A 25949-nucleotide genomic window follows, 5' to 3' on the forward strand; every position below is an offset into this window, starting at 1 on the left:
GCAGGCCCGGCGTGGGGGTGTTTGTTTCCATTAACGGGGTTGTCCTACAAGACGGAGAGCGGGGGATGCAGGTTTGCTTGGGAACGCGGGGTAACGTGACAGCTTCTGTGCGTGATACAGAAGCGTTAGAGCCTTTATTAGAAGTAAGATTTTATGAGGTTTTGTCTAGTGAAACTTCCTGTGCTAGCTGCTAGCATACAGGTTTTTGGAGACAGTGGATGGTGAAAGCGTATCATATCTTCCTTACTGAGCAGCGGTATTCCGTGCTCCTTAGGAATTCGGGAATTTCTGTGTTGCATTAAGTCACACAGAACTAGAAATAATGGTGCCCTTATCCTTCAACTCCTGGAGCATGACAGAAGCAGCAGAGATCCCAGTTACAACTAAGAACAATGACTGGCAGCAAGTAAACATCAGTGATAATGTTAGCTCTAACAGTCTATGGCCATAACTTGTAGATATTTAATCCAAATACACATACTGCTTTAATAAAAGAGCTTTTGTGCATATAAGCAAATCCATAACAGTATTACCAAAATTAATACTAGAACATGGATTTCAGTTTGATACATAGCCAGCTCTGCAAAGCTGCATTGATTTGCTTCGCATGTTGCCTCAAAGTAAGAAAAGAGCACAGGAAGATCAATGATGTTTAACTTACAGGGGTAGAACACAAAAATGAGGAAGTTTTTTTTCAGAGGAAATCAAAAGGAGTTATGTGCAGACTAAACACGTGCAGGCGAGACCAGGATGAGGATTTTGTTTAGTCTTTTCAATTCTTTAAAACCTTAGCAAGGTTAAACAGCACAGTAACAGGAACCACGAAGTTACAGACAAACAAAAAAACCAAAATAAGCTGTGTTAAGCTAAATGTAATAGGCAAGAAGAAGAAAAGATCAACAATTTGCTATTTTCACAGCCTTTGCAAAAACCTTTTTCAGACCACCAGAAGCAGGAAGCCTATAGGGTCAGTAGATATAGGGCATTAAAAGGAGTATTTGGGGAGAAAAACCTTTAACAAGCTACATTACATCAGTAATCCCATACTGAAAAAAAATGGGGAGGATCCTCTATTAGAAATTTGCAGGGATAGTATTAATGAACCTACTCAAATTGAAGTGCTACTAAAAGAACAAATTAATACTAAGAAAAAGTGATTGATCGGGGTGGTATTCCAGATTTCTGAGGGGGTAACACCTGTGGCTATTCATAAACAAAGATAAGCCTAACTTAAGTGTTACTTTTGAGGAAGAGATCATAGAAACATCTAGTACTATTCCTTGAAAACCTTGCTCCATTCTTAGCAACAATCAAAAACAAAGAAAAAAAATCACTAGGAAATAATACACAAGAGATCAAAAACATCTTTATGCCTTCATTATGTAAATCTGTATGGGGCCCAGATCTTGAATACTGGGTGCATTTCTTGCCAATAAAGAGAAAATGGCAAGGATAATCAGAAGTGTGGAATTGCTTTTAAAGGTGAAAGAATTAGCTAGGCTGCAACTTTGGTTTACAAAGGAGGTGACTTAGAAGATACTAATGTCCACAAAGTGTATAAATAAATAGAAAATTATAACTCACCATTTTTAGTAACTCATTTTGTTTTGTGCCCCTTGTTCTCACCAGGCAACGTGTTGAAAATTAAAGGAAATATTTTTCTGGTAGTTTACAATTAAACTGTAAAACACATTGTCATGGTATCTTAGAAGCTAAGAGCATAAATAGAACAAAAATGGGAAGAAATGGCCATCAAATACAGTTAAGTTATTTTTGTCTCAGAAAAGCCTTAAAGCACGGATTGCTAGAAGGTGGGAGGATATAAACTGAGAGTGTTGTTATGGCACTTCTTCCTTATGTTAATTTGCATTTGCCACTGCTTGAAACAGGTGGTCTGCAATATGGCTGCTTATATTTACGCTTCAAGCTCCACCTTTTCATTTGTGTGCTTAAAGCCTCAGGTAGCAAGACATTCTTGTTATTCCTCAGGCTAGCAAAGCTGGGCAGGTAAGCACCACAATATCCACTTCAGGTATTTGATGTTTATTATACGTGTGCTTTCTAAACAGCCCTGTCCTTCAGTGCACTGGTGCACTTCTTGTGACCTTTGAATTTCTTTACTAGCCCTGTTGTGGAATTTGAAAAGATAAAAATAGTTAACTGTTTCTAATCCCAAGTATTTAATATTTATAAAAGGCAACGGGTAAGAGTCTAAAAGCACTGGTCAAAGTAACATTTAATAATCTGCTATTACGATTGTGTCCAACCTGTTGTCACCGTGAGGATCTGCACATCTAAGTCTTTAGCCTCTCGAAAATCCAGGTGGGCGTGCGGCTGAATCTACCATTCCTTCAACTATCAGTTATTAGTTAAAATGGGGCAACTCCACTTGAGCCTGGGTTTTCTCTGTTGCAGCACTTGTGGAAGGCTTTCCACAAACACGTCTCTCTTAAGCATCTGTGAGGCTTTGAGCTCGGGGAACTTCACTGTGAGCCCCAGCCAGGACCAAACTGAAGCACGCTGCCTCACCGCTGCTCCTGCACGCCAGCCAGGAGCCGAGCAGCCTTCTGGGCGGACAAACCGGGAGGCCGAAAGGCATCAGGCCGCTATTTAGCAAAGGCTGGGAGGGGAGAAATCGCCGTTCCCGTCAGGCCAAGGACGATTCGCGGCCCACGGGCGCGCAGAGGGAGAGGCCTCAGCCAGGCGACGAGTCGGCGCCATTACGCCGCCGCCCGCTGTGCGCAGGCGCAGCCGCTCGCGCCTTTCCTTGCGTGGGGGTGGGGGGAAGCACGGGCCCCTCCGGGCGGGGCGCTGCGGGCAGTGACGGCGTCGGAGGCCACGCCTCTAAGGAGGAGGGGAACTTCCGGCCGCGAGCGCAGAAGCCGGTCAGTCGGCCGAGCCGCGGTCCCGCCCACAGGGGAAGGGGGCGGGGATTCCCGCCAGTTCGGGCCGCTTACATAACAGAAAGGGCGGGTTCTGCGCCTGCGTCACCAGCCGGTTCCCAGCATCCCCCGCGGCCCCCTATATAACCGGCATCCGGGCGGCGAGGCGCTCTACATTCGGTGGCCCCCACCAACGGCGTCGGATCCTGCCCTACCTTTCGACACCCGTTTTAAGTGACCGGGATCGTCTCGCCCACCGCCACCATCACCATGCCCGGGTATTCCAGCGACAGGGATAGAGGGTGAGTCCGGGGGCCCGGCCGGCGCTAGCCGCCGCCAGCGTCCGGACTCTAAGACCGACTGTGGGGTTCTAGTAGTTGTTGGTGGTTGTTTTTTTTTTTTTTTTTAAGCCGTTTAAAATGGCGGCGAGTCGCGGGCGTTGGGCCCTGGAGCCCTTCTCCTCAGCTCTTGCCTTCTGGAGGTCTCCGGAGCTTCGCGAGGAGAGGCCGGGGGAGGGGAACTGGCTTGAGGAGCTCTTGGCGATGGCGGCCGCTGTGCGTGGGTGGCTGCACGGTCTGGGACGGGGCTGGGTCCATCCGCCTCAGTGCAGCCCCCGCTTGTGTGTGGCCGCTTAGGAGGGGCGCGGGTGGGTTTTTTGTGGTGGGGAAAAGGGACTCCCCCCCCCCCCCCCCCCCCCTCCGGGGAGGTACCCCCGAGTACGGATGGTCCACGCAGAGCTCGATTCTCCCCCCCCCCCCCCCCCCCCCCAGTGGGGGTGGGCTAGGGAGCGGCGGGCTGGCTGGAGGTTTGTGGGTCAGTGGGTTGGCCGGGCGCTTCGTCGATGCCGAAGGCTCGGGGAGCTCTCGGTAGGGCGGTTCCCTTTTCCTCCCTTCCCCCTCACAAGGGACGGCGGCTCTGGCTGTTGCTGGCAGAAGCCGGCCGGCTCCCGCTTTGTGTTGTGTAAGCGGATGTTAATGGCCGGCCCCGCCATGCGGTGACTGAGGGGAAATCAAAATGCCGGCTGCTGCTGCCTTTGTTCCTCCTCCTCCTCCTCCTCCTCCCCCCGCCCAGCTCAGACTCTAAAATGGCAGCGGCTGGAAAATGTGGCGTAGACAGAAATGAGAGACAAAGGAAACAGCGCTGGCAGGAAGCAGCGGCCACTCTGAGAGCGCTGTGTTGGGCTGGGAAGGATCGCTCCCAGCGCCTTGCCCGGGCAAAATTGGGGAGCAATTGGGGCGGGGGAGGGAGCCCCAGGCTCGGATCCAGTTTAGCGGTCCTCGGCGCAGGGTTTAGCGTTGCTTCGAGCTGCGCCCCGGGGCTGCCAGGAGAGGCTTCGAGATGAGCCTTTTCTGAATGCAGGAACCGAACCTAAAACGCTAATGTAAAATGCACTGCCTCAAAAAAATTTCGTTATTGAGAGAAGTCTTATCTTTGGAGATACAAGAAAGCGGTGTATGGGAAAGTTATCCCAAGGTTTCATAACTGCCCCTGCCCACTTTCTGCAGGCTGACACACAATGGGAGTGTCACTTGGGTGGGAAACCATTTTGAGCATGGGGTAATACAAAGGTGTTAATGTCTTTACTTTGCCGTTGTTGTAACTTGCTAATAGGCCTAAGAGCTTCATTTTAAGAAAACTGCAAAGATATGTGTTAACTTAGCTTCTGAATATGAATTGTAGCTAGGCAGATTGTGGCATCTGCAACTTAAGTATGTTTTTTGAAGTTTCGGTATCCTGTAGGTGGGGTTTATAAATCTGAATTGTAAAGCTACAGATAGATACCGCAGAGATAGTGGTTAAGCTGTATAAGAGGACCAAAATGTTCCTTTGGATTCTACGTTATGATCTTCTCCAGGTTTGGAGCCCCCCGTTTTGGAGGAAGTAGAGGTGGACCTCTTTCTGGAAAGAAATTTGGAAATCCTGGGGAAAAACTTACAAAAAAGAAATGGAATTTAGATGAGCTGCCCAAATTTGAGAAGAACTTCTATCAAGAACATCCTGATGTAGTGAGACGTACTGTGGTATGTACCCTAACTCATGCGAAAGTAAACAAATAAGTGCAAACATGCTGAAGGTCATGGGGCCCAACAGGTTTGCATGGGGTAACTTAAAAGATAACTTTGCTATCAAACTTTATTTCTAATAATGGGGCTTTTTTTGTCTTGCAGCAAGAAGTTGAACAGTACAGATCAAGCAAAGAAGTCACAGTTAGGGGCCATAACTGTCCAAAACCGATTATAAACTTCTATGAAGCTAACTTTCCTGGTAAGTGAAGACTAGCTTATTGGTTGCTCTTCTAGGCTTGATTAAGACAAAGTCTAAGTTAATAAGTTTCAATTTTCTCTTCAAGCAAATGTTATGGAAGTAATTCAGAGGCAGAACTTCACTGAACCAACTGCTATTCAAGCACAAGGATGGCCTGTTGCATTGAGTGGATTGGATATGGTTGGAGTGGCACAGACTGGATCAGGGAAAACACTGTCTGTAAGTTTTGATTGTAGCCTGGAATACTGCAGGATTTCAGCAGTGAAAGTATGGCCTGGCATAATGCAGGCTGAACACTTCTGGGAAGAGATTGTAATGAAACTTTTCTTTCTTCTAAACAGTACTTGTTGCCTGCTATTGTGCATATAAATCACCAGCCATTCCTGGAGCGAGGAGATGGACCTATTGTGAGTATTCCTAATGAAAGGGGATCTTAATTTCTAGAGAATGTGATTATTTTTTTTACAGTCCCAATTGTCCATGCTCATAAGAGTCCACAGCTGTATTGTGTTTCTCTGTATGACTAAAGTGGTTCCATGTTTTGGTAGTCTCCCAAGAACATCCTACAAGCTCTGGTTGGATTGTCCTTAAAATTGTGCAGAACAGGGCTACGTGTCCTGTTTTGGAAATTGCTGTCCCCTGGAAGCTAGTGACTTTCAGATATCGTACCACGTAGGTCAGTGTTTGGTGGTAACTGAGATGCTAGGTAATTTGGTTTGCTGGTTCAGGCTACTTAAATCCACTTTAGTCATTCTGACACTGAAGGAATATATGACAGCCTTCCCACTTAGGGCTAGTTTCAGACTAGAAGCTTCAAATAGGTATTGAACTAAAAGCTGGGCATCTTCTTTCCAGTGTCTTGTGCTGGCACCAACTCGTGAACTGGCTCAACAAGTGCAGCAGGTAGCTGCTGAATACAGCAGAGCATGCCGTTTGAAGTCTACGTGTATTTATGGAGGTGCTCCAAAGGGACCACAGATTCGTGACTTAGAAAGAGGTATGGATTAGCCTTGATGCATCTCCATATGAGGCAATGTGAAAACTACTTAAACTGACTTTACTGCTTGGTTTTTAGGTGTGGAAATCTGCATTGCAACACCTGGAAGACTTATAGACTTCTTGGAAGCTGGGAAGACCAATCTCAGGAGGTGTACTTACCTTGTCCTTGATGAAGCTGACAGGATGCTTGACATGGGATTTGAACCTCAGATCAGAAAAATTGTGGATCAGATAAGAGTGAGTATAAATGGTTCATGCATTTATCACTATTGCAGAAACAAATGCCACTATGCTCATTAAAGCAAGGGCAGAGCAATTAACTTTTTCAGGCTTGTCTGGGGAGACTTTTTTTTGATTGGGCATTTGGCTTGACTGTCTATTGATCTTGTACTGACCTAGTCTCCTTCTCCAGCCTGACAGGCAAACTCTGATGTGGAGTGCCACATGGCCAAAGGAAGTAAGGCAGCTGGCTGAAGACTTTTTGAAAGAATATGTACACATCAACATTGGTGCATTAGAACTAAGTGCAAATCACAACATTCTTCAGATTGTGGATGTGTGTCATGATGTAGAGAAAGATGACAAGTAAGTAGTCAGTGGGGACAAAGCATTCAAGTTGTCTTTTAATGGTTAGTTTTAGCTTATGAACTGTGGAATGAATTTGTCTTGATGTATTTTAGACACCAGTCTAAGACAATAAAAAAATTTTAAAAATCAGGCTGTTAAAACTGAAGTTGTGTAGTACAAATCAATCCCAGCTCTAACCATCATCTCTTAATAGGCTTATTCGTTTGATGGAAGAAATAATGAGTGAGAAGGAAAATAAAACAATTGTTTTTGTGGAAACCAAAAGACGGTGTGATGATCTTACCAGGAAAATGAGGAGAGATGGGTGAGTCTAATAGCTTGAACTTCAGTGAGCTACCTTAATAGTATGAGCATGCTCTTGATTCTTCATGAGTGACCACTTTAACTATGGTAATAAAACTGTCAAATACAGTGACACCAGGTGTCAGATAAAATGCTAAAACTAACTCTAGAAGCCCTTTGGAATTTGCCAGTAGTGCCAGTTGCCCTATCTTTGACTAATGAAGCCACTCAAGGAATGGTCTGAGGTCAATCAAGTTCTGTATTTTCAGGTGGCCAGCAATGGGTATTCATGGTGATAAAAGTCAGCAGGAGCGTGACTGGGTTCTAAATGGTGAGTATTTTGGCAATTTCTGCAAGCATATGATCTGTGTTACTTAATGAAGAAACTGATGAGTTGCTTGTGTTACAGAATTCAAACATGGAAAAGCACCAATCCTGATTGCTACAGATGTTGCATCCAGAGGTCTAGGTTAGTACAACTCGTAATGCCAGTTGCCCAAAGCTATTTAAAGAAAGTCTATTGCTTTCTTTAACCTCTGCATTTTTCTAAGTTTTCTTCACATAAAGGTGCAGTCTTTGTGGCAAGGCCTAGGCATGACAATCGGAGGACTCGAGGGGGATGGAGGACTAGTGGAAATGATCGGCTGGCTGCTTCCAGTCAAATAGAGAGGTGAAAGCTGAGAGCATTGTGTGCCAGTAATCTTCAAAAGGCAAAGATCATCCTTTAAACTACTACCCCATAAACTGTTCTCTCATGAAATAAGCAGTTTCATTCACAGTTCACTTTGCCCTGGTATTTCTCTTCTCTCCATGCTTTGCATGATTTGCCATGGTGCAGTACTGTTAGTTTTGTGCATACTGTCTGCTGTGATCTGTGGGTCTTTGAATTTCAGTGAGTTTGCTGAAATGTCGAAGAAAATAATTACAAACTTCAATGTTCAATGAAATTTTTTTCAACCATGAAATGGAGAGAGCAGCTTTAAAATGTACTAAGCCTTGTACAAATTGGTGAGTACTGGCACATGAAATCTGAGAAAAAGTCCACCTCTCACTTTAGCAAGTGGGGCAGGAAAGCAATGGCTTTTCAAATGCCTTTGAAAGTCGAAGTTCCTCCACCTATACATAGTCGTCATGTCGAGACCTGCCAGAGAGAGACACATTCTCAAGTGAACCCTGGCTTCTTGGAAGCGCTTGCCTAGACGAGACACAGTGCATAAAAACAACTTGGTGACTTTGGGGGGACAGGTATGTTTTTCTTGCAGCTGCGGTTCAAAGGTCTTGGCAAGACAAGCAGTGTGGCCCCTTTTTTTTTTGAGCTTCTAATGAGTGTGTATGTGAAGGACCTTGTATGTTTTTACTCTAAGGTCCTCAAATGAGCACATGAAGAGGCTGCTGTGAGCTTTAGTGGCCCTACTGCAAGAAGCATTCAGATGTCACTTGATGATTTGTAAAGGGGACTCTTGAGTTGGGAATGACAAGCAAATGCATACTCCTTTATGGTAAGGTTTTGGATCACAGGGTGGGTGATGAGATGGGAACAGACGGAGTGTGCATAACTTTCTCTTCCACAATACTCATGCAGAAATGGATGATTCTAACACTGTTCTTTGCAGCCATTATTTCCGTTAAAAGTACTATTGTCTAATGTTTATCTTCGATTTGGCTGTTGTGGTGTGCAAAACTTTGTACCTTGCTTTTTGCCACACTGCAACACTTTACAGATGTGGAAGATGTGAAATTTGTCATCAATTATGACTACCCTAACTCCTCAGAGGACTATATCCACCGAATTGGACGAACTGCCCGCAGTACCAAAACAGGCACAGCATACACATTCTTTACTCCTAACAATATTAAGCAAGTAAATGACCTCATCTCTGTGCTTCGGGAGGCTAATCAAGCCATCAACCCCAAATTGCTTCAGTTGATTGAAGACAGAGGTTCAGGTAAGTACTGTTCTTGACCACAGTGCATAGCTTTCCTCTTGGAACAAAATGGAAACTCAAATTCCACCCCCAACCTCGCTCCAAAATGGATGTGGAAGGTGGTTTAGCTACCAGTTACGGTGACCTGAAAAGGTATTTATTAACACCAATACCAAAAAACAACACCTCCCTCCCCACTCATGCTGTGGTGCACCTATGGCTACTGCTGGCCAAAGATGTGCCTTCTGTTTGCTCTGAAATAAAACACTTCAGGGCTCAGGTTTGTGGCTGTCTCATATGACTACGAAAGATAGATGCAAGTGTCCTATTGGCAAGATAAAAGTGACTTTTTGCCTTGATGCCACTACTTGTATTCCAGGGGAGAGTATATGACTCTTCCCATAGGTCAGACACAGCTTTCTGTATCAAAAGAGTCTTCATCTAACTAGAGTCCAGTTAGCAACTGGAAAGCTTTTATAGTAAGTTTGCCTTGCTGGGGCAAAGAAGGAAGGGTTTTCCCCTTACTAGCTGAACTCATTTGGTGGTATGTAAAAATGCAGCCTTTATGATACATATATAACTATGTCTTGTCTTTTTTAATAGGTCGTTCCCGAGGTGATCGACGTGACAGATATTCTGCGGGCAAAAGGGGTGGATTTAGTAGTTTTAGAGAGAGGGAGAACTTTGAGAGAAACTATGGTGCACTAGGAAAGAGAGACTTTGGAGCAAAAACTCAAAATGGGGCCTACAGTGCCCAAAGTTTCAGTAATGGAACTCCTTTTGGAAATGGCTTTGCAGCTGCAGGCATGCAAGCTGGCTTCAGGGCTGGTAACCCTGCAGGAGCTTACCAGAATGGCTATGATCAGCAGTATGGAAGTAATATTGCAAATATGCACAATGGCATGAACCAACAGCAGTATGCATATCCTGCCACTGGTGCTGCTCCTATGATAGGTTACCCAATGCCGACAAGTTATTCTCAATAACTTAGTGTATTTAAATGTCTCAGTTTTTCATAATTGCTCTTTATATTGTGTGTTATCAAAACAGGATAGTTATTTAAGAAATGGGAAATGCAGAAATGACTGCAGTGCAGCAGTAATTATGGTGCACTTTTTCGCTATTTAAGTTGAATATTTCTCTACATTCCTGAAACAATTTTTAGTTTTTTGTACTAGAAAATGCAGACAGTGTTTTCAAAGTAAATGTACAGTGATTTGAAATACAGTAACAGAAGGCAGTGCATGGCCTTCCAATAAAGATATTTGAAGACCGAATTTTCTTTCAGATGGCAATTTTCTCAACATGTGCACAACTTTACATTAATGGAATGTCAAATGTTTTTATATTAAATTCTAGAAAGGTTTCTCAACTGTGTCTGATTAAACATTTAAGCTTATACAAAAACCAGCCTTGCCTTGATTGGGCTAGATTGCTTAGCATGGCAGGCTCTGCTTTGATGGGGAAGAAAACTAAAGCTGGCTTCTAAGTAACTGTTGGAAACAGTACTCTTCCTTGTCTCACTAGTGTAGGGCCAGTTTTTGGAAAAGATCTGCTGGAGTAATGGTGTAGCTGGAAGTCTTGCTAACCAAAACTCTGCAGTGGTGTTGCTAGTGAGCTGCTACAAGTGTAGGAAGCTTTTGCAGCACTGAAACTGTTGCCTTCACAGGAGCATATGTGCAGACTAGGCTTGAGTGTAATGTAATCTACAGCTGTCAGGCCTTGTGAGTTAGCATGCAGGCTTACTATGAGCTTCAGAGAAATGGGAAGATCTTAGTATTAAAACTTCAAATTATACTTAAACTGGTATTGAGCAGTGATTTCTTTATGGAAGTGGGGGGAGGGAAGTGGGCTGTTGATCCATGAACGTACTTCATGGATTTTTTACAAGACTTGTAGTACATGCAAATGTCTCTGTAATCTGCTGAGCAAAGCAACTCCTTGATGAGTGTAGCTGGAATAATACTTGATCCTGGGGTTAAAGTACTTAATGCTTTCAAGTATGGTATATTAAAATTCCAGTTAATACTGACTTTTCAGTTCCTTCCTCTCACTTGTTTATCAGTAACAATGATTAGTTTCAGGTTTAACTACTTAACTACTCCAGCTTAACGTATTCAAGGTTGAATCTGCAAGAATCAAGGCAAGATTCTGTCTAGGTTATTTTTAACCCAAGTCAGACTATTTCTTTTACACTTTAGATCTTTTTGCTAGTCCATGCTTAGCTCTGGTGATTGTTTTCCTCAGGCTCAGCTTATGATGTTCTTAACAGCAGCCTTTTCTGTGGAGTTCTATCACTTGACAGTACTTTTGTGATCATTTGCTGTTGCTATGAGAACTTCAGCTGGAGTCCTGAAATACTGCTGCACTTGAGTCTAAGACTGCAGTTGGCAATGTGGGAAAGAGTCTCTTTAATCAGCTTTGCAACATTCCCCTTGCCCAGTGCCATCGGTGTTGAAGACAAGGAAGTAGATGATTATTTATCTTTGAAATGACATGTTAATTGCTTAGTTTCTAGTGCAGCTACCTGAAACGAAGTGCATGGAAAGCCTGTTTCCCTCTTAAAAACTTTTTCTGTATATACCTCTTTTAGTATAACTTCTAGCTTGTGAATTAAAATTAACAGACTGTGGTCTTTAACAGTTATGCAAAGAACAACCTCTTTCTCCCTTTAGATGGGAGATAAGCACCAACCACATTGGTTGAAGTGAAACCCAGATGGGTGTTTGCAAGTCCTATGGGTTGGGAGTGTGCTTTGGAAACTTGTATCAGGAAATTGTGGGAAGAGATGCACCTTGTGACTCTTCAATACAGGTTTTTCAAGGTTGTAAATTCTTGGTGGACTTAAGTATAATTATGTGACCAAATCTGCTACCTTCAGAAGCTGAAGTAACTTCAAGCTTCAGAAGTTCTGTTTTCCTTCTAGATGTGCGATGTGGGTTACTGGCGTGCTATTTTTGAGGTTGCTTTTCTTTTTTAATTTTTTTCAAGCAGTAAGGCACAACTCTGGAAAAACAGGACCATGGCTTTGAATTTTTTTATCTAAGGGTGTTTCTAAATGACCATCATCTAGGGGAAGTGTTCCCTGAGTGGGAGTAAGTGTAAGGTGGGCACTCTTAACATTTGCACATAAAAAGATGCAAAAAGAGCTCTACTACCTAGCTTTGAGAATGTTATCAGACCTGCTCTGGTAGAAGTGAGCTTATAGCAAATCTGCCTGAGAAAGTTGTACCTAGCAGTACTTTTTCACCTAGGAGCAACAATCCTCCAGCTGGCGCAGGTGCCTACTAAGGTGTTGTCTTTTCAATTCTCTGTTGGTCCTTCTGGCCTGTGGGTCGGATTTGTGCAATAAAGGACCAATGCTGTGATTATTCCAACTCATTAGGACTTCACATACATTAATTTTACGTGGCAGCCAGCTTGCAGAATGGTTCCTCCTCTCTTAAGCTCCACCTTCTGGCACTGGTACAAAACCGTGATGAAGCACGGATGGAAATTTCCACTGCTCAGCTGTGGGGCTCCTCTGCCAGCTGCGAACTTGAGCAGGGTTGAGGAGCAGAGGTGCCTTGGCTCGCCCTCTCAGCAGAAGGTACTGCAGTGACGTGTTACCTCGAACTCTTGCTTTCTGGTTGGAAAGCTTTTATGTTGCTTCAGACCATACAAAGCTTTGTGGAGCTGCTCTGATGAGATCTGTACAGGCTTTTCCCACAGACATCCTCCCTGTGCAGCTGTAATGTGTTCCTAATGACAGCAAAGGGTAGGGTCCTCCTCACAGCCCCGTCCGAGGGAGCTCCGGGCTGCCGTGTCCGGGAGGGGAAGGCCAGACGCTACCTCCTGACACGTGCAGCCTCAGCCACGCGAAGGCCGGAATCTGGAGGGCACGGAACACCGGCGGCCGCGGGTCCCGCCCCGGGCCGCAGACGAGCGGCCGCCCCTGAGGAGAAAGAAATGGCGGGGCGGGGGAGTCGGGGGGGGGGGGGGGAAGGCGGCAGCGCCAGGCCGCGGCGTGCCAGCGCGCATGCGCGGCCACCGTTTTCCCGCTCGTACTTGGCAGGCCGCGCGCCAGCCCCGCTTCCTGCGCGCGCGGGGCGTGGCGCATGCGCAGTGTCCGCCGCGTCCCCTCTCGCCATGAGGGAGGAGGCGAGGCGAGGAAGATGGCGCTGGGCTGCCGCCAAGGGGGTCGGTGGTGCGGCCGCGCTCCCCTGGGGCGGTCTGTGCTGAGGCGGCGGCGGCCGCTCGCCGCGCGGGTCGCGGAGGAGGTGGAAGCCGGATCCCTGGCGCGGCCCTACGCTGCGGCGGCCGGCGGCGATGATGAGGCGGCGAGCGGGGAGGAGCTGCTGGAGGTGTGCTGGCGCCGGCACTTCCTGCGGGGCGGCGCGGAGCCGCGGCCGGCGCTGCCCTGGCGCGCCTACCTCAGCGGCTGTCACCCGGGCTTCGGGCCGCTGGGCGTGGCGCTGCGGGGAAACCTGGCGGCCCAGTGGTGGGACTCGGCGTTGGCTTTCCGGGAGCAGGTGTTCGCCGTGGATGCCCCGCTCCACGGCCCGCCCGCCGCCGGTTCTCCGCGGGCCGGGCAGGGTCTCCGGCTGCTGCATTCGGAGACGGTGCGCGAAGCCCTCCGGGGCAGGGACTGTAGCCAGGAGCCGGGCGGACCGTCTCTGGAAGAAGTGCTAGGGAGCGCGGGGACGCTTCGTGAGAGCCTGCTGCCCGGTAGGTGCCTCGTCCGTCAGCGCAGGGGTGAGGCTGTTCTCCGGAGAGATCTGGACAGCCTGCTCGCGTTTTTCTTGCGGGGAGCGAAGCAGCAGCACTTCAGGGAATTTTCCAGTTGCGTTAGCGCGCTGGGAAGGTTTCATCTGCGTGCTGTGAGTTTGTGTCGTTTTCAGGGACCTGAGCGGCGTGAACGCCGACGGATGCTTTCCGTTGTAATTGGGGGAAAGGCACATTAAAATCACAGTTGCCAAAGTACCCGGAGGAATCGGGCTACAGACTGCTGAGCTAATCTCTGCAAAACATTAACGCTAGTGGGACTCCACATATAAACAGTACGGGTATCATATGTGCTACATACGCGCTCAGTAGAATTAAAAAAATAACATTTTTTCCTGCGGCTACTAAAATTAGCTGTTTGTCTTTCGACAGGTGCCTTGGCACAATATGTTAGCTGCATAGAATTGGTGAACAAAAGACTGCCTTGTGGCCTTGCTCAAATTGGAGTATGCTTTCACTCTATTCCAGAAAGTGAACAACACAACAAAAAGCTTACAAGGTAGAGTGATAAAGAGATTAATCCTTTTCCATACTTAAGTCAAGTGTTTGCGGTTGTTTCACTTTTGGATTATTTTTGAATACTGTCTCTTGCTTTTTCCCTGTTATTTTTGAAGGAGTTAACTTGCTGACCTTGCTATTGTTTAAAGAATAGGCGAAAGGACCACGTCTTTGCTTACATGGTTTAGTTCTCCCAGAACTGCAGGACAGTGGCTCGATTACTGGTTACGCCAGAGGCTCCAATGGTGGAGAAAGGTAACGGCAGCGTAGCCATGGGAAATCTTGGCCTGCTTCTTTATATCTTAGAGAAAGGGGGGATTAGACACCCTGGTCGGTCTTATGGTGTTATATTGCTAGCCTGTTCTTGTCACTGAAATACATATATTTCTCGTGAGAAACCAAAAAACTACTTCAGTTTATGACAAACCTGTTAAGTAGTTTATAATGTGACTTGCAGAATGGCAAATGTTTTGTCTCTGTAAGTGACTTGAGATCAAAATGCTGTAAAACAACAGAGAGTTTTGGGCTGTAATATATAAAAATCCTTTGCTGAAAATCACAGACCAGTTTGCATTACAGACTTGTTTTTTGTAGTTAATACAGCACGTACAGTAGTGATCATCTCATATCTTTTTATTTTCAGTTTGCAGTAGGCCCATCTAACTTCAGCAGCAGTGACTTTCAGGATGAAGAAGGAAGAAGAGGATTTAATTTACATTACAGATTTCCTTGGGGGACAGAAACAATAGAAACATTGAAGAACCTTGGTGATACTGAACTGTTACAGATGTATCCAGGGGATAGCTCAAAATTACTTGTAAGGTTTACTGTATTAAAATTTTTTTCTGATAAAGATGATAAGGTGTGAGAGAAATGGTTTCTTTGCTGGTCCACTTGCTTAGCATGTGACTGTCTTTTTATTCTCTTGTTGTAAAAGCAGTACAATTGATAGTCTGCAGTCAGACCTTTGTTTTCAAAAGCAGATAAAATCGCATTTTGGAGTTCTTTTGCAAGGAGTTAATTCTTTGAAAATAGAAATGAGCTATGTTGACAAGACAGCTGTTTCAGCTGCATAGCCTTTACCTGTATCTGTGAGTAGATGTCAAGACAAAGTCAAGTCTGTGTTTTGCAGTGTTAAGTTTGCATCAAAAAGAACCTGTAAATGTTTTTTCTTTCTGTAGCTTGTCCAATTCCATATATGTAGAAGTTCATGTGGATTAATGGACTATGAACACTGCAAATGGCTTTATAGAAGTTGCCACACTCAGAAGGGGGAATGGGCTAGAGGGAAACCTTTCCACTGAATATATTGGAGAGGGACAAACTTCTAGTGAATGGCAATGTTTGAAAAGTCAGGCTGAACAGATAAAAGGAGCGTAACTTGGTATTTTACCAGCAAATTGCAACCTTCTCCTCCTCATGACAGTCCTGTCTGTCTTTCCTGGTTTTGCAGCTTATTTGTATACAGAAGGCAGAAGACTGTAATGTAACCTACAAAACTGTGGGTTATGTAGTTGTTTTGGGTTTGCATGGCGGGCTTTTTGGTGGGGACGGATCCTTGTGGTCTCTTGGAAGTCATCTAGAAACCTCTGAAAGAAAATGCAGAGTTTCAAGTATATTGGCCATAGGTTTAAATTTATGATCAGAGAGGCAGGACAAGAAAATAATCCCATCCTGCTCTGATCTTCTGCTTTCCCCAGTGTTACAATCTTACCTAGTTACTCTTACGCTTTTAAGATTGCTGGTAACTTTTTAAAATATATGTCTGATTGTATTTTAAATGTAATAAGGGTGCTTGAGCTCAATGCCTCATTATACTTTTAAAGTAAACAAAAGGCTTTTGGGGACAGTCTTTGAGGTACACCTTTGTGGTTTTTTTTCTCTTCAGGGCCGGGATGGAAGGAAGAATGTTATTCCTCATGTTCTGTCTGTGAGCGGAAATCTGGACCGAGGAGTATTAGCATATCTCTTTGATTCTCTACAGCTAGCTGAGAACCCATTAACAAAAAAGAAAAATTCACAGAGAAAGGTAACTTTCTATAGAAAGTGTAGGGAAGGATGGATGATGGAAGGTAGGGATAGGTCAAAGTACAAAGCCCACAGACAATGTGGTAAATTCAAGCATGGAAATACCTCCCTTTTCCACATGGCTATCATCTGTTCCCTCCCCCAAGAGGTGCAGACAGAACGCCTCTCACTGGTAGCAATAGGCTGGCCCCATGGGACTGCCTCTGCAGTCCTTTTCACCCACATAAGCAATTTTTCTCTCATTCTGAGGTCACCTTTCCTGTTTTACCTTCTTTCTCTCTGATTAGTAGGTAGGCTCTTGCCATGCAAGTGATGAAGGAGTCAAGAGGAACTGGAATGTGGCTGCTGTGCATGGGAAAGAGGAGTTTGCCTCTTCTGGCAGCATTTGAAGGTTGCTGAGAAGAGTAGAAAAAGTGGGTCGTGGGTGGTAGTGGGGCATTTCCCCAAGGACCATCATTATTCCCACTTTACCCTGGTTTTCTGGAGCTAGAGTACTAGCCGTCAGAGAGCACTTGTTAGTCAAACAGTGGTTTGGTCTTTAAGACCAGGCAGTCGACTGGATGGTAACTGTCTGCTGGGCTGTCTCTGATCACTCTGGCTTCAATAAAGACGATGGAGCTCTGCTAACAAAACTTCATCTCTTTTCTGGGCCAAAATGGAGTAATTTCTGCCATGCTAATCTGGCCGGCATGTGTGCTAGTTATATAAAATACAGCTTTTAACTCAGGATTGTGCTATGACAAATTTCTTGCATGTTTAGAACCTTAATTTCAGTGAAAAAAATTTAATATTTCCTAGTTCTGTTTAGAATTTCACACCAAATGCATTTAGTAATCTGTTGCTTTTTGTAAAATTATTAGGTACTTAAGCTTCATCCTTGCTTAGCACCTCTTAAAGTGGCCTTGGATGTAGGAAAAGGTCCAACAACAGAGCTGAGACAGGTAGGTTGTAAGAAAGTATTTTAATTTTGAGCACTGACTCTCCATGTAACCTTCTGTTACAATTCAGACACTGTTTATGTTGGGGAGAATCATGCTGCTACTTTGATTCTCAGAGATTAGTGGTTGTACATATTTCACAGTGCTGCTGTGCAGCTTGTGAGTTGTAGCCAAAGGAGACCACTGCAGACAGTGGGTAGTAGATGCCTGCCTTGCATTAACATGCTGCTTTCAGTACTATTAGAGTTGATAACTTGTTCCATGCAAAATTAAGGAAAATAAATAATACAAGCCCTCTCAGCTTCTGGATCTTTCAGAATCATCTTAACACATGGGTCACATCTTTAGAACGATTTTTAAGAAGTTTTTAAGTCAGTCATTAAGCTGGTCCCCACAGAAGGGGGGAAACTTACATTGGCATGTTTTTAAATATAAATGGAGATTTAATTGCCAGGCTGCTTTCTACTTTGAGATTATTTCAGCCAGAAAATTAACACCAGCTAGGAATGCTAATACCACACATGCTAGAATTTTAGTGGTTTCATTGTATAGGATTTCAAGCCCTCAAAGGCTGTCTTTTAACATTTGTTTTTAAATAAACACAGGTTTGTCAAGGATTGTTCAATGAACTGTCAGAAAACAGAATTTCCGTATGGCCGGGTTATCTTGAAACCATGCAAGTATCTATGGAACAGCTTTATACAAAGTAAGGAGAAACAGTCTTTTGTAAATTAAACTATGGAGGTGAAAGATGACTTTCTGTGGACTAGCGAAAATATGCCTGTTTTCAGTAAGAAGTCATCGAGTGCAGTAACCACATGACTGAAGGCATGTATCCCAAACTATAAACTTGGATTCAGTTAGCTTTATTACAAAGAGCAATTTCAGATAGTTCATTTTTAAAATTAAGTGAAGTATAAGCCTTTCACATGTTATTGTTGTTTCTCTGGAACTGTGAAATGCCTTTCAGAGACTCCTATTGAAAATACATTTCATAAGATGAGTCATAAGCTTGTAGAACTGTTTCCCACCCTCATCCCCCATTTTTGCGTCTGGACTGGTTCTGTTTCATTCTTAAGTACTATTTTGAGCATATTGCTGCTCATGTCAGCAGATCTTGAGCATAGTGATGAGTATTTTTTCCCGAGAGAAAATAAATACGACTATTTGTTCTGTGCAGTAGTCTTCAAAGTGAGTCTGGCTATTAAATAACAGAAGAAAGATATATTCCACTTCTACAAAAATACTCTTGTAATAGGTCAGCAAATAACATTCTTATGTACTGAAGTAACTAAATAATTTAAAGAAATGTAATCAGGAAAGCAAGGAATGGCAACAAGAAAACTGGTGTCTTCACACTGGACTTAGTGCAGTATAGCAAAAATAAGTATTTACAGTTTATGGTCATTTGTACATAACTTATCTGAGTTTTTTGTACACCACAAGCAGTAACAGGTGTGCTCTTTTCTTTGTAGGTACGATGAGATGAGTGTTCTCTTCATGGTCTTGATAACTGATGCCACTCTAGAGAATGGAGTGGTCCAGCTGAGAAGCAGAGACACCACCATGAAGGAAATGATGCACATTTCTAGGCTGAAAGACTTTTTAACTAAGTATGTAACATCAGCCAAAAATGTGTAAACTTAAATTAATTGAATAAAAGGAATTTCTTAAACACCTGTGCCTGAACTTGCTTCTACGGTGTCATGGACTCAATGGTTTCTCTGCAAATGGTTCTGCTAAAACTTGGTGGTGCATGTGTTTTCTGTCAAATCTAGACCTTCTAGGTATTCCAGGTTACCTTGAAAAGAGGGAAGAGACAAACTTGTCCCTTGTTAGCAGGGCTAACCGTATTCTTTTTCATGTCTTCAGTTTTACTATCTAATTGAAAATACTCCATCCTAGCCTAAAAATTCATCTTTCATCTGTGTATTGCTGATGCAATTATGGTCTCTGCTGCAAAATGGTATTTTATATAAAAGACTTTAAAATCTTAAATTTTTAATAACATCAGTATTTTTGTACTGTTTATAGGAATGTATGTTAATCACATGGCCTCAGTTCTTCAACATTTAAGCTACTTCATCTTGCACTTGATAAACATAAAAATCAGAAATACATTATCAAGAGTAACAGATGAAATAGAAATAAATTGTAGTTTTTGACAAGCATTTTTGTGGACAAAAAATGGCTGTACATAGAAAATGGTGGAAAAAGGCTAATGTGTGACGATATTTATGCTGTGCCCAAGTGTTGTAGTCAGAATCAGTCAGATACAGGAGTTTGCATTGATATGAAATTGATTCTGATCTTCTGTAGACTTACTATGCGTGTACAGCTTGTTAAGTCACTGTATTAAAGTGCTTTAAGGTGTATGCAACAAGGCATGCAGCCACAGATAGTCATCAGTGTCATGAAACACAAGAACTTGCCTTAAAAATGTCTTCTGTTAACATGGTGCTTATTTAACTATGTATGGATTATTTGTAACAATAATATTAATTGCTGCATAGTGTAATGCTAGATATAATGCAAGGTTAGCATAGTGTGACTGCATGACTTACTGAACTTGTGGAATTCTACATAAGCGGGCTATGGAATGACATTAAAAGAACCCAGAAACATCTAAGAAACGGCCTGTAGCAGGATGGAGAATTTGTTTTGGAGTTAACTGTCCCAAAAATTAATTTTAGCATCCTATCCCTACTCTGAGAGCTGAAGTAATGTTGAACTGAGAAACAGCCATCCTTGCTGCTAGGTAACAGCAGATAGCAGGTACAGAGGCCAAATATGGATCCTCTAGTATGTGCCTAAGAGGACAACACAGTTGGGGTTTTTTTATATTTTTTTTTTAATACTTGACTAAAGCCTTTTGGTTATATTATGTTTGCATACAATCCAGTTTTTACTTCAGGAGAGTTGTTAAATGTACAGGAACTTGGGTCTGGGTGAAAGCTTTCCATCATTTATTCCTTTCTGTTTATTAATCAGACGCACATAACGCCAGACTTTATATTGCGTCCTGTAGGATCTTACCTGACAGTGATTGCATTGTTTTGTTTCATTTTGGGTTTTATGGTGCTATTTGGGGAATAAGCTGCTGTTTGTCTAATGGGATGGTTATTGGAGTCTTTGTTAATTACAGTTTTTATCTGTTCTGCTTTTTCTTTTGAATTGAAGTCTTTAGAGATTATGACTTGGGAGTTTTGCTTGCTAGTAAAGAATGAGCTATATTGTCTGTCCACAAAATAATTAGGCCAGGAATCTACTATCTAAACATCATGTCTGTGCAGACTTGGTGGTATTTAAGACATCTGAGGATGGAAAGTTTCTTTAAAAATATGTGATTAAGTTAATCACGAGATCTTACCTTGTACTCAATGTCTGATGAAGACCTTTGAATAGACTGTAGCACATGCTGCCTTCTCTGCTAAAAGGCAGAATAACATAATTCACAATTCCTTTTTTCGGTACAGAGGCACAACAGAAGAATTAATATACCATCAGCAACTTGGTCACTAATAACATCTCCTGCGTGGTTTCATAATGAGGCCGTTGAATTTTTGGATCATAGGATGGTGATAGGCTTTTTACTTGGGTTTTTTTGTGTGCTTTTTTCCCCTCAAAATTAAGTCTTAAAGTTATTTTAATTTCTCTGTAGTAAGCAAGCACTTTCGGTATGTAACTGCTACTATCTAAACCCTGCCTCCCCCCCCCAGCAAAATCCCCCCAAAACATATTTGCGCACATCAGATGTTCCAATATTATAGCTTGATGTTTTCACCTTTTTCATCTTCTCTTCTAATAACAGAAAAGTTGACATACTCTTCTTCTCGTTTAACAGGCTCTGTATTAAAGATGATGAACAGCAGTTAACTCAATGACAAGAGGCTGACCAGGTGGGGTTTTTGGTTTGGTTTTTTTTTTTTTTAATAATCTTGAAACAAAGCAGCGAGATTCCATATTGAATATATGCTTTCTGTAGTGTTCGTGGGCCTTATCAGAGGTATTGTCACTGTCCTTGCAGGCTATGTGGGTAGAGTGCTGATTGATATCTGGCATGAGCAGCTGCACAGAGCACCGAGCTAAGACAGCAGAGCAGCCAGGATTCTACCTGCCTGCTACGTGAACAGGAAGGCAGATTTGTTCGGAGATAATTACTCCCCTTTTGATATTTAGAAACAGGAAACATAACACCTTTGCTGTTGGTTTGTTTCGGAGGTTTCTTTTTTGCTTGAAAATACTGACATTCATGTATAAGGCAAATTACAAGATAATAGCATCTTGGCTTTCATGTGATGTCTTCATTATTGTGTATTTTCTGCAATTGAAGTTGTACAATGTCTTAACTTAGGTCAGTTGCTTTGCTCATAATTTCAGTTTGAACTGACTTTGAGACTTGTCAAAGTTAAGAAACATGGAATAAAGAACTCTCTACTGAACAATCTTGAACAGATACAGGAGCTACGTAAGTTTTATTGTTCTACAACATGCATATAGCCAACTTTTGTCTCTTAGTAAATGGGCATGGCACCTCTGATCTACTTAACTGTCTTTTAATTTTGTTTTCCTTTGTAATGGCTACTTCAATCCTCACCATGAGTTACCAAATGCAGTTCTTCATTTTACTTCTGTTTACAGTAGATTTTTTTATAGAACTTCAATTAATTTAACTGGTTGCAGTGTTGGCTGCATGGCTGACAGGTAGTGCCAAATATGGACCCTGAGGGACTTCAAATAATGCCTCTGCCAGGCACAGTCAGTAGTAGTAGTAGCTCACTGAGTGACAGTAGGTGTCCCCTTCTGCTGCTTTTGCAGTACCTGAAGAAATTTGCACATAATAGCTACAAATAGTATAATAGCATTCTTCAACTAAACTCCCACAAGTAAGTTTCATGACTGCATGGGGAGTAACATGAACTTACCAATCTCTGTGTATATGACGTAGTCTTGAGGCTCTTCTGCATTCGTTGTTGAAGTAAAGCCAGTTGAGGACCTAGTAGACTTAAATTTTCCTGCAAATTGTAAAAGAAAAACAAACATATACCTGTATACATATATCAGTTTTTCTTAGAGGGAAATAAACAGCTCCATGATATTTTTTGAATTCTTGGAGATCTCATAAAATGTTATTTTTGTGGTAAAAATTACTCCTTAACCAAGGGTATTTTTAACAGAATTTCCTTTCTTTACTAAGAACTGTGAGGTCCAATTCCTTCCAACATATATGTGTATTAAATTAGATGTTGCTTTGCTTCCCCCATCGCAGACCTGCCATCTAAAATACAGCTCTGAGATTTTGCTTTGTTAGTGTCTTGTTAAGTTGCCTGTGCTGGTTAAGAGGACACTTGACAACATCCTAAAATACCAAGTGCTTAACTCTACTTGCCAATACCTTTTAGTGTGTAAATATCATGTTACAACATAAATGAGCACCTCTGGAAAATGAAACAGACATTCAAATAACTCACTTGCTTTATATGAAGGAATTACGAAAAATGGAATTGCCAGAGCAAATCCTATTATGAATAGCAGCAAGATCAGCACAAGAGAAATGATCAAAGGTTGAGAATGGCTTCTCTCTTCTGCCAAAAAGAAAAAAAAAAAGGTGTTTATGCAATGAAATGTTGTTTCATAAGTATTTTCTGTAAATTAAAAACAAGACTTTGCATTTCTTTCAGCTTTTGGATTAACTGTGGTTAACGTAACTACTCAGGAGAGTCCCAAGTGCACACTGCCACAGAAGAAGGAAGGGAGCTTGCTGGTGCCAGTAGACTCTTTCATAGGGCCAGAGAGAAAAATGGAACCAGACTCTCCCCAAGGTGGAGCAAGGTGGACCAGGGGTGTCTTGCAAAAGTCAATCTTTTACAGTCATCCTTCATGGTCACTTGAACTTCTACTACTGCCTAGGCTGCATGGAATTCTATCTTTTACCATTAATTTAAAAAAAATATTTTTTTATTGTAAAAAATTATATTTTGAACATTACATTGCATGAACAAAATTTCTGGCTAAAAAACTTGCATTGTTACAACATTCTGAATTTTGTGTGGTCCCTGTTTATCGACAGTGGTAAAATGTTTCACACATGCATACCTGCTAATGTAAAGTTGAAACTGTTGCTGTATTTTGTATTATTGCGAAAGCTATTTTCAGCTCTGCATTTATAGGTTCCAAAGTCACTAGAGGAATTAATAAATAGAAAAATCACAGCTGCTTCCCTCTTCTGCATCTTCACTGGGGGAGAAATGCTTTGTCTTCCTTTGAAGAACATGTATGTGATAGGAAGAGAGCCATTTTCCGAGAGACAAGACAGGGTCACATTCTGGCCTTCCTTTGCTTGAGAGGTGGGTGAGCTCAGCACTGGTTTGGAAATTGGCTCTGTAAAAAGAAGACTGAAAAGTCTGCATCACTGAGTAAAGGACAAGCTCCAAAGCAAGACTCGGAGTTAAGCGGCAACATTGGCAAATGAGACAGGCATCAAGGATGGAGGGCTCAGTGAGCCGGATCAGAATAGCACTGCCGACTCCTAAGGAAATAATAGCCATTTGCAGTAAAGTTCAGCTCCACGATCGAGGCAGGCACACAATGCAATCCAAAACAGTATCTGCTGCAAACAAAACCCTGACTCCTGCTGCTGCAGATACATTGCATCGGACACGGCTATATGCCCCTGAAATAAAATGTTGAGAAGGTATACAGCAAGACATACCTTTAAGGGTGAAGTTGAGACTTTTGCTGTATTTTCCGCCACTGGAGATGTTATTCTCGGCTTTGCATTTGTATTCACCCATGTCACTGGCAGAGTTGATAGTCAAGTTAAACAAACCGGGGGTCAAGTCTGGCCTATTTAAAGTGGATATCTTCTGACTGTGTTTAAACAATGTGTATCTGACAGGTGGAGTTCCAGAGTCTGAGTGGCAGGAGAGGCTCACGTTCTGGTTCATCACTACATTCAAAGTCCCTTGAACAGGTATGAGCCTGGGATTGGACAGCATCTCTGGAAAGAAGAAACTTCTGAGTGAATTCACTGCACCTATCATCCAAGAAACTCTCAGATTTTTCCCAAAATACGTTGAGGACCAGGCTATACCTATTTCTGTTGAAATAGGGGCTTACATTTTTTTTCCACCTCCAGTAGTGGGCAACACAACTTTATATTTTTCAAAATCACTATGCAGCTTGAAACACTTGATGAAAAATGCATGTCTTCATACAAAAGAGAGCATATACACACAAAGCCAACAGATATATCCAGATGAACTAAGAAAAAAACTTTTGAACTATAGCAGCAATTAAAATAATAGAAGTATAGAATATAAATATTATGGGACATTAATTGTAGGAGAAAGTAACCTTATATGCTAGCTGAGAGGTAGTATGTGAATCTGAAAGTAAAAACAGTATTTTATTTGTGGCTGTGAACAGGTAGAATTAACCTTGTGTAAGTAGATTGAACTTTTGAATAGTAGCAGCAGGAGCCTTGATGGTCCATCGAATCAGTTTGCTTTTGTGATATTTTACAAATAAATTTGTAATAAAAACTTGTAAGGTCTTTTCATAGAAAATGGTAATAAACTAGTCATGACTAATATAAGTTATGACACTTCTAGAGGAGAAAAAGTTTTAACAACTTAAAGCAATTTTGACTGTACATACATGTCAACAAAGAGATAGTTAACTTTGTATAGCAACTTGTAAACTGCCTCACTGCACAGACAGGGGTGACAGATTTAATTTTACATGAAGGTTTTGGACATTTTTAAATCCCTCCCCCATTTTTTTGTTAACAGTTTATTTCAGCACATATCCTAAAAGCAAAAAAAGAGAGAACCTACCTTTGCCATTTGCAGTAGTTTTCTGAATCTTCTGAGACATTTGAACTAAGAGAAGAAAAGAAAGCTTTCAGACAAGAAACAATGGTTCTTGTTTAGAAGATTTGTAATATGTAAGAAGTATGTCCTTGGCTTACGGTAGGAAAACAGCAGAACTGTGAGAAAAAACATTTTCTTGATACTGCGCAAGACGGCTGGTGGAGTTACATTAATGAGATCTTTGAGGAGTGGCTCTACGGGTTGAGGAAGTCCTAGTGCTGATCTTCACTGATGTTTGTGTAAAGACTTTTGTCATATTTCACTTTTGTTTAGCCTATGGCAGACAGACCAGTGAGCAGCAGCAAAAGCTGCGGAGTGATGAACAGCAGTTCAGGATACAGTTGAATGTTACATAGAGTTGTTCTAAGATGTAGCTGACCAAATCAGCAGTTTTCCATGTGAGGGAGCTGTGTGGTAGAACCATGCTGCCATGCAGTATACAAGACTGTATATAATTTTTCTAGCACTGTTCTTATAAGGGAATGAGTTCACTGATTCATATCAAACAGTCACACAGTTGCTAGAGATAATGCAAGTGATTGTATGGCTGAGACTAAGGTAGTATGTGCTAGTGGTTTTTTTAGCAGCAATATAATTAAAAAAAAAATTGTCAAAAAAAAAAAAGCATCAAATCTATAGAAGTTTTAAGATGCTAATATTTATAGCTAGCCAGCTTGTTAGGGAAATACTTTGGTCAAACTTCAAATACTAAGCTGTGAGGAAATGAGATCTTGTACTAGAAGGTACAAATCTCATCACAAACTTGAGTTCAACACCACTGCGGAAAAAAATTTGATGACTAATTTGATTATCTAATCAGTAATACAGAGCTACACGATTACAGTAAGTAGATGTTCTTTATTTGCCATCCTCCGGGCAAAGTAAATGTAATCTTTAGCTATATAT

General features: G+C 42.4%; 3 protein-coding genes across 14 annotated transcripts; 2 read left to right on the forward strand and 1 right to left on the reverse strand.

Annotated features, from left to right (window-relative positions):
• The first annotated feature begins 3027 nt into the window (after window positions 1–3027).
• DDX5 (DEAD-box helicase 5) lies at window positions 3028–10307 on the forward strand. 2 transcript variants are annotated; one of them, XM_075044307.1, is made up of 13 exons: window positions 3028–3184; window positions 4738–4903; window positions 5051–5147; window positions 5233–5366; window positions 5489–5554; window positions 6003–6144; window positions 6223–6383; window positions 6559–6731; window positions 6928–7038; window positions 7286–7347; window positions 7426–7485; window positions 8738–8962; window positions 9545–10307. In XM_075044307.1, exons 1-13 carry the CDS (start codon window positions 3153–3155, stop codon window positions 9925–9927), a joined length of 1812 nt encoding a protein of 603 aa, XP_074900408.1. In that variant the 5' UTR covers window positions 3028–3152; the 3' UTR covers window positions 9928–10307. The 2 variants fall into 2 exon arrangements, with proteins under 2 accessions (XP_074900408.1, XP_074900409.1); XM_075044308.1 differs by having other exon boundaries at window positions 3042–3160.
• A 2716-nt stretch (window positions 10308–13023) lies between these two features.
• Window positions 13024–23997, forward strand: POLG2 (DNA polymerase gamma 2, accessory subunit). Of its 8 annotated transcripts, XR_012652634.1 has the most exons (11): window positions 13024–13648; window positions 14078–14204; window positions 14353–14458; window positions 14847–15020; window positions 16092–16232; window positions 17092–17172; window positions 17775–17875; window positions 18645–18782; window positions 21014–21068; window positions 21550–21637; window positions 22851–22898. XR_012652634.1 is itself a non-coding variant. In XM_075044312.1 (10 exons), the coding sequence occupies exons 1-9, from the start codon at window positions 13039–13041 to the stop codon at window positions 21051–21053; spliced, it is 1518 nt and encodes a 505-aa protein (XP_074900413.1). In that variant the 5' UTR covers window positions 13024–13038; the 3' UTR covers window positions 21054–21068; window positions 22851–23997. The 8 variants fall into 8 exon arrangements, 5 of the variants coding, with proteins under 5 accessions (XP_074900413.1, XP_074900412.1, XP_074900411.1 ...); XM_075044312.1 differs by lacking the exon at window positions 21550–21637 and having other exon boundaries at window positions 22851–23997; XM_075044311.1 differs by lacking the exons at window positions 21550–21637; window positions 22851–22898 and adding an exon at window positions 21197–21322.
• On the reverse strand, window positions 20005–25337 carry MILR1 (mast cell immunoglobulin like receptor 1). 4 transcript variants are annotated; one of them, XM_075044316.1, is made up of 8 exons: window positions 25142–25337; window positions 25008–25052; window positions 23882–24169; window positions 23266–23550; window positions 22641–22754; window positions 22095–22184; window positions 20954–21016; window positions 20005–20596 (listed from the first exon to the last, which is right to left on the reverse strand). In XM_075044316.1, the coding sequence occupies exons 1-8, from the start codon at window positions 25173–25175 to the stop codon at window positions 20547–20549; spliced, it is 969 nt and encodes a 322-aa protein (XP_074900417.1). In that variant the 5' UTR covers window positions 25176–25337; the 3' UTR covers window positions 20005–20546. The 4 variants fall into 4 exon arrangements, with proteins under 4 accessions (XP_074900417.1, XP_074900416.1, XP_074900420.1 ...); XM_075044315.1 differs by having other exon boundaries at window positions 20005–20599; XM_075044319.1 differs by lacking the exons at window positions 20005–20596; window positions 20954–21016 and adding an exon at window positions 21869–21990.
• Between the last annotated feature and the right edge of the window lie 612 nt (window positions 25338–25949).

Source organism: Buteo buteo, chromosome 13 (genome assembly GCF_964188355.1).
Source record: "Buteo buteo chromosome 13, bButBut1.hap1.1, whole genome shotgun sequence".
In the NCBI taxonomy this organism is placed as follows: Eukaryota; Metazoa; Chordata; class Aves; order Accipitriformes; family Accipitridae; genus Buteo; species Buteo buteo.

What these genes read in the sequence shown, in the direction of transcription:
- DDX5 (XM_075044307.1), top strand. Translation starts at nt 3,153, where the DNA reads ATGCCCGGGTATTCCAGCGACAGGGATAGAGG. An exon ending in AGGAAAATGAGGAGAGATGG is followed by an intron (nt 7,039 to 7,285) that starts GTGAGTCTAATA and finishes CTGTATTTTCAG; the next exon opens with GTGGCCAGCAATGGGTATTC. An exon ending in GATTGAAGACAGAGGTTCAG is followed by an intron (nt 8,963 to 9,544) that starts GTAAGTACTGTT and finishes CTTTTTTAATAG; the next exon opens with GTCGTTCCCGAGGTGATCGA.
- POLG2 (XM_075044312.1), top strand. Translation starts at nt 13,039, where the DNA reads ATGCGCAGTGTCCGCCGCGTCCCCTCTCGCCATGAGGGAGGAGGCGAG. An exon ending in CAACAACAGAGCTGAGACAG is followed by an intron (nt 17,173 to 17,774) that starts GTAGGTTGTAAG and finishes AAATAAACACAG; the next exon opens with GTTTGTCAAGGATTGTTCAA. An exon ending in CTGAAAGACTTTTTAACTAA is followed by an intron (nt 18,783 to 21,013) that starts GTATGTAACATC and finishes CTCGTTTAACAG; the next exon opens with GCTCTGTATTAAAGATGATG.
- MILR1 (XM_075044315.1), bottom strand. Translation starts at nt 25,175, where the DNA reads ATGTTTTTTCTCACAGTTCTGCTGTTTTCCTACC. An exon ending in TCTCAACTTCACCCTTAAAG is followed by an intron (nt 23,551 to 23,881) that starts GTATGTCTTGCT and finishes TTCTTTTTACAG; the next exon opens with AGCCAATTTCCAAACCAGTG. An exon ending in TAGAAGAGAAGATGAAAAAG is followed by an intron (nt 20,600 to 20,953) that starts GTGAAAACATCA and finishes TCTGCCTTTTAG; the next exon opens with CAGAGAAGGCAGCATGTGCT.